Below are 11,384 nucleotides of genomic sequence, written 5' to 3' on the forward strand. Positions count from 1 at the left end.
TGAATAAGAGACTGGAATATGAATAGGAGAGGCCTGAATAGAAAGATGAATAATAAAAAGAAGCAATAACAATACATGTGTAACCTTACAGAGCGTTTGCTTTTTAGATGGGGTCAGTGACTCCCATTTGAAAGCTGGAAAGAGTCAGAAGAAGGCGTCACATACTTCCCAAATGTCCCGTTTTTAGAGGGACAGTCCCTCTTTTGACAGCTCAACCCGCAGTCCCTCGTTTGTACTGGAAAGTCCCGTTTTTCTCTTCACTGAACAGCCAGAAAAGTTTCTAACTTAATTGGCTTTTGGCAGAGAGCCCAGAACAGCCACAGCTGCAGATTAGATACTGTTGTAACAATTTTGAGATAAGAAAAAAAAGTAATTGTAACAATATAAGATAACAGGTCACTTGGGAGATGTTAGACTCGTAGCTTAAAGGGCAATTCACCTTCATTAGTAAAACTGTAATAACTGAAAAAAACCACAGAAATATGTTCAGACTTTCATAACCTGCCACATTTTGTAACATGAACATGGTAATTAGGGGGTTTGAGCACAAAAATGGGTGTGGTCAAAAAAATGTTGCCAAAATGTTGGGAGGTATGGCGACAAATAATTAAAAATATAAAAAATAAATAATGAAGACCATTTGAAAAGTTGATTAGAATTGGCCTATTCTATAACAGACTCAAAGTTAACATAAAGGTGAACCACCCCTTTAATTATACTGCTCAATGTGCTACTCACCCTGTAGAATCCCGGATCTTTGATCCAAAGCACAAAGCTCTTACTTCTACTCCCTAGAGCAGGTTGCTCGGGCTCCGCATTGTTCCTCACCTGCCAGTTGCTTTATTATGAACCGTCTGTTTGTGTTATCCTTGTCTCTAGAACTGTTCCCTATGTATTTGTAATTGGGCTAGGAATAGAAACAAGTAGCACAGCTATGTCACAACAACACACAGACCCGGTGCCTGGATCATGGCAAGGAATAAATAAAATGTACTGTTACTCATTTACTAATGTCTTGGAGCAATTTACTATGATCTTCTACAATAAAATGTGCTTTAGCCCTGGAACAGTTTGCAGCAAATACTGGAGGAGAGAACAATTGTGCAGGTAAGTGAACAGAGCACTATATTGTACCCAAAATACAGAGAGGAATACATGTGCTTTTCAATATATTTCAGTTGACGTGGCACCAAAAAAATAGAGTAATAAAATATACTATTATAAAAATAGTAAATGAGTCTATAGTCTACAACTGTGGGTCTAGCCACCCTAGGGGGATCAGTGGTGTAACTAGATATTACTGGGCCCCACAGCAAATTATGTTTAAAGTTGATCTGTTTTACCAATATTTATTGAAATTGTTTATCTGATACAACTTCCCAATATCCATTTATTCCTCATTCTCACTGGGTTTATAGTTCTGAGTAACCGTCATTGTATCTGTCCCTTTCTCTTCTCTGCACTGCTGCCTCTGACTCCTGATACAACTTCCCAAAATCCATTTATTCCTCATTCTCGCTGGGTTTATACTTCTGTGTAACTGTCATTGTGTCTGTCCCTTTTTTAGGGCCTCAAGACTGAAAGCAATTTAGGGTGAAATTTGGAGAAAATGGCTAAACTTACTATAATAGATTTAAATAGTAGTAAGATTTGGAGTTAACGGAACTAGGGCTTAAATTAGGGAATTCAGGATTCGGTTTGGGATTCAGCCAGGATTCTGCCTTTTTCAGCAGGATTCGGATTCGGCCGAATCCTTGTGCCTGGCCGAACCGAATCCGCATATGCAAATAAAGGGCAGGGAGGGAAATCAAGTGAATTTATGCACAAAACAAGTAAGTAAATTTTTTTTCCCATTCCCACCCCTAATTTGCATATGCAAATTAGGATTTGGTTCGGTATTCGGCCGATTCTTTCGCAAAAGGATTCGGGGGTTCGGGCCAAATCCAAAATAGTGGATTCGGTGCATCCCTAGCTTAAATAGCATGGTTTTAATATACAGCTATGGGATCTGTTATCCAGAATGCTCAGGACCTTGGGTTTTTCTGGACATGGGATCTTTCCGTAATTCTAGTAAGTCTACTAGAAAATCATAAAAATATTAAATGAACCCAATAATGTGATTTTGCTTATAATGAGGATTAATTATAGCTTCGTTGAGATCAAGTAGAAGGTACTGTTTTATAATTACAGAGAAAAAGGAAATCATTTTTCAAAATTTGGATAAAATAGAGTCTATGGGAGATGGCCTTTCTGTAATTCGGAGCTTTCTGGATAACGCATCCAATACCTGCATTTGTAACGTTGTTATAAGTCAAAAGTCTCCCTGAACAAATTGGGATCTAAACTAAAGAAGCCCAACAATCACGGGTGTAACTACAGAGGAAGCAGACCCTGCGGCTGCAGGGGGGCCAGGAGGTATAGGGGCCCCATGAGGCCCTAATTTATATCAATAAATATTGGTAAAACAGGTCAACCGCTAGACATTTTGGGGGCCTGAAAAATAATTTGCCGTGGGGCCCATTAATATCTAGTTATGCCACTGCCAACCATGACTGGTCTAGGGTCTAAACCAATTCCCCTTGGATGGGTCCTGCTTCTTCTTCCCTCCACTAGCTCATTCCATCGCCTACAACTCAAGCTCATGATGATGGAGATGCAACTGGAGGTCTGTCCTACCAATCTCCCGATTGAATACGGAGCATTCTGAACGGTACTAAACTGTCTGTTCCAGCTGTCAGCCATGGTCTTCAGCCATTGAGGGAAATATTGACCAACTCATTCACGAATAAATGCTGAGCAAATAAAGATCTAGAAACTCACACAATTTGTATGTGAGATGTTTTAGCTAAATTAAAGAAGAGTACCTCTGTGGCTAAACAATGTAAGAAAAAAAAATCATCTCAGTAACACCAGCCAAGCATTCTCCATTTCATGCCAACAGGCCACTAGAATGGACTGATTGGTTATTGGGATTCTATGTTCATTAAGGCGACCAGAATTGCACCTTTGATTTATAGGAAGATCATTGTACATATCAATAAGGCTCCTTATGCTAAATGACCAAAGCCAATATGTTTCTCCTTTGATTAGTGAGTTTGGGGTATCCTCTAGCCATGCTTGTGACCTATGGCAGACTGAGGGTTGCGTTTCTCAAGCAAATCCATATTTCTTGCATGGAGGACATGATTACACCCAGCTAATTACAATCAGCCCCATAGCACAGTATATATGTGAACACTGCTGACTCAGGGATGGAATATTAGACACACATGTAGTTTGTTCAGAGTCTGATAAACCTTAGAATCCAATCACAAGGTATAAGCCTATGTTCAGCGATTTATAAGCCACCATCTGGGTTACACAACCTGTTATCTCATTGTGCTGGCATCTAAGGGTTAATCCACGCGAGGAGATTCAGGGAGATTTTGTCGCCTGGTGGCTAATCGCCTCGTCTTCTGAGCGACAATCTCCCCGAACTGCCTCAGCGTGTTTTCCCATAGGCTACAATGAAAAGTCGCCTGCGCTAAAGCACACGCGGCGATGCGTTTTCAATAGTTGCTCAAGGTTGTCTCACTGAGGCAACTTTGGGCGACTATGGAAAACGCATCGCCGCGTGTGCATTAGCGCAGGCGACTTTTCATTATAGCCTATGGGAAAACACGCTGAGGCAGTTCGGGGAGATTGTTGCTCAGAAGACGAGGCGATTAGCCACCAGGCGACAAAATCTCCCCGAATCGTCTCGTGTGGCCTTACCCTTAAAGGGATTGTTCCCCTTTGAATTAAAGGACAAGTAACATTAAATTTTTTTTTTTTAAAAAAAATGTGTTTCTACTGAACGAAAAAAAAAATCCAGCAAGGCAGTTTTAAACTTTAACTTCGCAAAGTCTTTATTAAGAAATGACTTACCGATACTCCACGTGCTCTCCTCTTCAGAATCGGCGACGAATCCATCGTGCGGCTCTCGATTTCTCCTCCCTGGCTCTTGTAGAAAGCAGGGAGGAGAAATCTAGCACCGCACGATGGATTGGCGCCCTGTCGCCGTTTCTGAAGAGGAGCACAAGCAGAGAATCGGTAAATAATTTCTTAATAAAGACTGCAAAGTTAAAGTTAAAACTGTCTGGGTGTTTTTTTTAGTAGAAACTAATTTTTTTTACTGGTCTTTTTACTTTTAGTATGATGTAGAGAGGGATATTCTGAGACAATTTGCAATTGGATTTCATTTTTTATTATTTGTGTTTTTTGAGTTATTTCGCTTTTTATTCAGCATCTCTCCAGTTTGCAGTTTCAGCAATCTGGTTTTTATGGTTCAAATTCCCCTAGCAACCATGCATTGATTCGAATAAGAGACTGGAATATGAATAGGAGAGGTCTGAATAGAAAGATGAGTGATAAAAAGTAGCAATAACAATACATTTGTAGCCTTACAGAGCATTTGTTTTTTTTAGAAGGGGGCCATTGAAAGCTGGAAAAAGTCAGAAGAAAAAGACAAATAATTAAAAAAAAAACTATAAAAAAAAAAGAAATAATGAAGAGCAGTTGAAAAGTTGCTTACAATAAGTCATTCTATAACATACTAAAAGTTAACTTAAAGGTGAAGCACCTTTTAAGCCACTTATTTGTCATTGGGTATATGAGAGTGCTGTAGCATGGCTACTATTGTGTTATACTATTTTACTAAAGCCTACGAAAGAAATTGGCTGCTACTCTGTGCTGTTTCAGCAATTTGATGAGCAGGAGACGCCCTAGCATGGGCTTAAGTTGGCCATACATGCAGCCAGGACCGCCATCAGAAATCGCAGGGCCCCATATGAAAAAATTTCCTGGGCCCCCTGGGCTGCACCCACCACAAGCCCCACCTACAGGTCCACCCCCACCACACACTAAAAAAAAAAAACATTGGTGGCTATGGTTCCCATATGTTAATAAAAAAATATTGGTGGTCAGGGCCCCCCCCTTGAAAAAAACATTTGTGGACAGGGCCCCCCATTAAAAAAACATTTGTGGTCAGGGCCCCCCATTAAAAAATATTGGTGGCTAGGACACCACATGGGGAAAAAATTGGTGGCCAGGGCCCCCCTTAAAGGTCCATGTAAAAAAACTTGCCCCCCCCCAGAAGTATAAAAGCTGCCAACTACAGAAGGGAGGAGGGGAGCACAGATGGCTGCATCTTCTTCCAGTGACAGCATTTTCTTCCCTTATTGGTCACAGAATTGCAAGTCCTGGTAAAGCTGCATGGTGATTGGATGAGCTGGAGGAGAAGTTCAAACCTCAGCTATCCAATCCCTGAGCAGCTCAACCGGGACTTAAACTCAGTGACCAATAAGGGGAAGTAATGGTCAGAAGATACCTCCCCTTGTGCTCCCGCCTTCCCGAAGTCAGCAGCTCTCAGAAAGCAGGGGGCCCCCTACAACTCTCCCCCCTGATGGCTACCCTGCATGCAGCTATATCATTTAATAACTGTGTACTGCCTACTCAAATATCTCCACTATGTACCATATTTATTAGTCAGCTAATGAATCTTGCAGGTTTGAAACTGTCATTAGCATATGAGGAAATGACGAGGAGATGAATCTTCACTTCATCCTGTTTCAATCACTGAGAATTAGTGATGCACCGAAAACACTATTTGGGATTCAGCCAAATCCCCAAATCCTTTGTGAAAGATTCAGCCAAATATTGAACGTAGTCCTTATTTCCTTTTGCAAATTAGGGGCATGAAAGGAAAAAGTGGGGAAAAAATGTTTACTTCCTTGATTTCTGACAAGTCACATGGTTTCCCTCCTGACCCTAATTTGCATGTACAAATTAAAATTCAGTTAGGCCAGGCACAAGGATCTGGCTGAATCCGAATCCTGCTGAAAAAGGCAGAATCCTGGATTTGGTGCCTCCCTACTGAGAACCATAGAAAGCTGGCAAAAAGTTTGAAGTTACTACTTTTGGAGTGAATTGCCCAGAAGTGTAAACTGCTCATTTCTTGAAAACGGGGGGGGTGATTTTGTATATGGAAAAAAATGAGAAACACTTTCTTGGTTGGTTATTTTCATCCCATATTCCAGGTTAGTGAAATCTCCAAGAACTGAGTGCAGGCGGCAGCTAAAGATACAGAAGCGGCTGTATGGTTCTGCAGCATCTGCCAAATTAAATCTAATTTTCAGTTAGCCGTAAGGCAGTCTATCTGGCTGCCAAGTGTTCTGACCAGATAAAACATAAGCTAATAGAATTAACTTTGCCACCGCTGAGGCCAGAGATTTTGTGCAGCAGCATGGGCTAATACAATGAACTCTATATTATATAATGTCCAATAAGGCACCAGAAAAGCAAAGGAGGAGTAAAAGAAGCCACAGACGAGTATTATTTAGCAAAAATGTTGTTTAATCTCTTTGTGATGCGAGGAATTTATTTACAAGTACTAAATCTGAGCAACGTTAAAATAGCCAGAGGATATTTACAGACCATGGCTCGGCGGAGCTTCAAGTCAACCACAAATCAGACTTTGCCGTAGGCCAGAACACTCTGGGAATTTGCTCTGGTTGTTCCAATCATATCACGGTGACAGTAAAAGGGATAAACATAGAGGAGGCCATCCCATCTACCACTGGAAACACCTATATGAGCATGGGACCAAGCTTGGCAGCTGGCCTAAAGGTTCCAAAATAACCACATTTCTGGTAGAAATTGCCAAGGGGTGTGCTTCACCAAATATGCCTGAGGGGACCGCAACACACAGTGGAAGGATTCAACCCTAGTTATTTTTTGGGGGGATGGGATCCCGTGATATCATTGAGAAGTCTCCAGGCTTATAAATTGGGGATATTACCAAATATACCAGGGTATTATTGGACAACCTGTAGCTTTTCAGATGGGAGCCCACCTTTGCTTGTGTGACATTAATCGGTTCTGAGGAAATAGGTTTAATTCTTATTTAGGCAACCAGTAGATGTTACTTGAGAGGCTAAGGTTACTAGGTTGGTTCTTAGGCATGGCTAATTCCACACAGACTTCTTGGGGTTCCAAGATAAGCTTGGGTACATACCCATTGCCATCTGGCTTTGTTTCTGGCATGCTCCATGGAGCTCAAGAGCAAAGGCCTGCATAGAGTGATGAGTCCCATTCAGATGTGTATCAATAGGATTGGCATGTGTTGGACTACAGCTTCTGACTTTTGGGTGCCATATGGGCCAAAATGCTAATTATCTACCAAGAGAAGCTACTTAAGATAAGTTCTGCAATTTGGTCACCCTCAACATAAAAAAGTGGGACAGAACGCACCATGCATGCCCTCAGCCTTAAGTTTCTATGGCAGACACCAGTAATAACTTCCGTGGAAGAGAATGAGCCAAGGGAAAGGCCAGACGACTGCTCACATCCGGAGTGATGAGCCGCTAGGTGAAATGTATTCAATTTTATTCACATTATAGATTGCACCAATCTGAATTCCGCTGCTGTGCGGAGTTGCTGTCCCCTCTGGCATGAAAATGTGATGTTCCAACTGCATGAATGAAAGGTCTGATATACATAGATCAAAGGTACAGCGTGGAATCCAGGTTCTTCACTATATTATGAAGGACTCTTCCGTACACCAGCCATGCAATGACTCTGGAATATTTCAGCAGCTAACATTAAAATAAGATATGTGGGGGGAACGGATGTAAAGGTAAAGCCAAAGGATGCCTTGGTTGTCACCTCAACTGCTAATGGGGCAAAACTGCATTCCTTGCTGGGACATACATATGGACAGCTAAGAAACAATTACACTTAAATGTTTACAATAGTAAAAGCATCTAAATTGTCTATGTCTTTCTCTATGACTGGCCATTAAAATGCTTCCTCCAAATAAAGGCAGATGTTGAAAAACAAGACCAGGCATGATCAATAAAACCAAAAAAAAAACAATAAAATGGCTAAAAAGATGACCTTTTGCTCCCTCCATCAACACCACCCCCTCCCCATATTAGCACAGCCACCATGCAACTTACACCTCTCCCATTGTTTTACTGTCCTCCCATATTGGTTCATAATAAATTAAAAAACAGATGACAAGGTCATCACCAAACCAGTGGATTGTCCCATCTTCACCAATCCCACGCCACCATTAAGAATGAAGATAGCAGAGAAGCCCAAGCGACTGTTGACCAAGACTCTTAACAAGCTCAACCAGCGACTGGATTGTGATGGACATTCTAGTCTAGTAAGTGGAGGAGTGTTTGTGGCTTTTGGAACCCTGCCATTGCAAAGCATTTTCAGAATTACTATGCCTTCCCAAAGCAAAATCATACATATACATGTGTAAGAGGTGTTGTGACTCTGAATGTGCTTCCATCTTGTATCGTAATTTTGGAGGAAACAAAACATATCCAATATTCATCGGAAATCAAACACAATTCATTCCAAAATAAAAAATATACGGAGGGTGGGGAGTGGGGCTCCTAAGAAACTTGAAATGTAACTTTTCTTTCCAGGTTTCCACAACTGTTCCTGTTACCCCTCCATAACAGAAGGTTGTCTGCCCCTTTCGGGACATCTCGCTCTCCCTCCCCATGTAGTACAATTAAGAGTTTCTTCTTTATTCATTTTTCCCGATTTTTATTCACTAAAACGACATTCAAAGGAAACATGGCACAGAACGAAATCTAGAAAAATATCAAAGCTTCTGGAACAGTTTATCCTTCCTGTAGGAGAATTTGTGGAGTGGTTTTGATTGTGGTTTTCCAGAAACACAAAAACACCTTTTTTTGCTTTTTTTTTTTTTCCATCTTATTTTAGGATTCCTTGTTTTTTTCTTCTTTTTTTCATTTTCTTTAAAAAACCCCAAGAATTTCAGTTAATTGTGCAAATATAGCATTAACACTAGTGGCTGAAAGCCAAAGAGGGAGGTCGTTTAGGGTTTGAGAGTAGCCCGGGGATTTTTAGGGGGGAGACAGGATGAAAAGGAAATCTGTTTTCCTTGGTAGGCAACGACTTCCGGTCTATCACGTAATCCGTGGATGTCACATGGCCAGGCGTACTGTCTCTTCCCTGAAACGTTCAAGCAGCTCCCATTGTTTTAAATCTATATTTTAATTTTGTATTGAAATTTGAGTCCCTTAAAACTGTTTATTTTTATAAAGGTTTCTAAGTCATTCTTTGAAATGTTTTCTAAAGTCTTTATATGTATATATTTATATATATACACACTTGCAAGCGGATTTGTTCTTTCTCTCATGGAAGTTCCAAACCAGTTCCTGCAGTGAGCGGTGTCCATAGCTGCGAGCATTTGTAGTCAGCCTGCAGGATTCCCTCTTTCTCGGCAGCCATTGGGGGGACCAAGCAAAGCAGAGAACATGGACTTCAACTACTCTGCGCCATTGTGTCGATGACCTGTTCCAGTTTACTTCTTAGTCGCTGCCTCCTTGCTTGTTCGTCTTTTTCCAATGCAGTTAAAATCTACAAAAGAAGCGTGAAATTGATTTACAATGTGATTTAAAGCATAAGTTGGTTAAGTTTCTGTCCCTTTAAGAGTTTAAAATATATAATCTAAAATATCTTTCTGTGACTCTGTTATGACAGAGAGCTGTAAGTATAACGATATCTCCCTCCATAGAGCCATGTCTACTAAGAACACCTAAACCTGCCTCAATTTCATGGACCAGTCAACAACATAGCTGGATGTCCCAGACATGTCTTCAAGCCAAGTCCTCTTGGTGGTTCCCAACGTTTGGGTCTGGATCCCCCTATGGGGGAGCAGAGCCTTGGCTCTGGGGTCCAGTCTTAAGGTGGCCATAGACTCAAAGTTCCGCTCGTTTGGCGACATTGCCAAACGAGCGGATCTTTCCCCGATATGCCACTAATGGCATGGCTATATTGGGGGTAATTCGAACGTTCGGCTGAACGATCGAATTACGATGCGCCAAGGGGCTCCGACGGGTCGGTCGATTAAAAATCAAACCTTCCCGATCGATATCGTGGCCAGATATAGATCGGGAAGACCCGTCGGAAGCCCCCATACACGGGCAGATAAGCTGTCAAATTGGTCCAAACGACTGATATCGGCAGCTTTATCTGCCCGTGTATGGCCATCTTTAGGATAGAATGCCTATTTTCTGCTCCATAGAAGTCCTAGAAGCTCATCTTGAAGATTGAATAGAGGACCATGTTGGGTAAACACTTCTTTGATGCAAGATATACTAATAAAAATGTCTGACAAAGCAATGTTTTCATATATAGTAACCTTGTTAGGGGCCCATGGTCAAATGGTGGGTCCCAAAGGATTTAAGAGGCCCATGGCCAAAGGATGGGGCTTAAATCATAGAAACACTTGTGATAGAACACCTCACTGACTTCAAGAAAACAACTACGAATATACGTTTATTAGTCAGTCCATGAATTAATGGCACCCCATTTCTGCCTATTGGAATCACATGAAATTCCCAACAATTGCGATTGTCATCAGATTTTCGCCTAAAAAAAAAAAATAGACAAACCCAAAATACCTCTGTGTGCCATCAGTTTTAATCGGTGGTTTTTAAATGAACTGGAATTCTTCCAATAAAGTGTCAATACCAATTGAACATAAAGCTCCAGTCTATTTGTTACAGGGGCAATAGGGAGTTCATTGCAGTTTCCCATTGTATCTGAATGAGTTAGAAGAGTTACCACTGTGTGATTAGATAGACTTGATATGGCCAGATCATGCATAAAAATAAATACTGTATATATAATAAATCACATCTATTTTTGACACCAGCTCAACCCCAATGACAGCCTATCTCCCACATTAATTTGCATGGATATTCAACACCCCCCCCCCCTGCTTTGACATTTCACTGCAGCTATCGTTGGTGCTCATTAGTATCCAGTTAATTGTTAATACAATTACTATCATCTTAATAAGAGAGACAGAGAACTGAGCTTGTTTATGAGCTAAATATAAAGTGGCGAGTTTCTCCCAGCTCATGAACGGGAGATAAAATGGATGTATAAGTCAGAGCAGAAAATCTCTGTACTTACCTCGTCTCTGTATTTTGTGATATAGGAGTAAATCTCATGCAGGGCGCTCATGCTGTTGAACTGGCTCAGGTGTAACCTCGATTGTTCGGCTAGGTACGCGCTCATATCCTGGTCGCTGATCACCGGCATTTTGGCAATATCTGCGTAATACCTGCAGTGGGAAATATGATGATGAGATGGTGGGGATTCACACACAGGGACATATAACAAAAGATCATAAGGCAGTCACCCTAAAATAATATTCCCCATACAGTAGAAGGGCAACAGCCTTAGAGCCACTCAGGTCTGCAGATTGCACAAACCTTTCATAAATACAAATGATGCAACAGTTACAATTACATGAGGGACCCACTGAAAAGGCCTTCTCTGCCCTGCACTAAAAACCAGCTCTGATTACA

General features: G+C 41.2%; 1 protein-coding gene across 4 annotated transcripts in view; it reads right to left on the bottom strand.

The window, feature by feature from the left end:
- Positions 1–6,354: 6,354 nt before the first annotated feature.
- The window catches only part of plxna1.L (plexin A1 L homeolog), a 256,200-nt gene continuing 251,170 nt past the window's right edge, over positions 6,355–11,384 (bottom strand). For 3 of the 4 annotated variants that reach the window (XM_018256516.2, XM_018256518.2, XM_018256517.2), the window contains 2 exons: positions 10,987–11,137; positions 6,355–9,423 (listed from right to left, as the gene is read on the bottom strand). In XM_018256516.2, coding sequence (XP_018112005.1) covers positions 9,328–9,423; positions 10,987–11,137 — 247 coding nt within the window. In that variant the 3' untranslated portion in view covers positions 6,355–9,327. 4 annotated transcript variants of the gene reach the window in all.

The sequence above is a fragment of the Xenopus laevis genome, chromosome 4L (genome assembly GCF_017654675.1).
Source record: "Xenopus laevis strain J_2021 chromosome 4L, Xenopus_laevis_v10.1, whole genome shotgun sequence".
Classification (NCBI taxonomy): Eukaryota; Metazoa; Chordata; class Amphibia; order Anura; family Pipidae; genus Xenopus; species Xenopus laevis.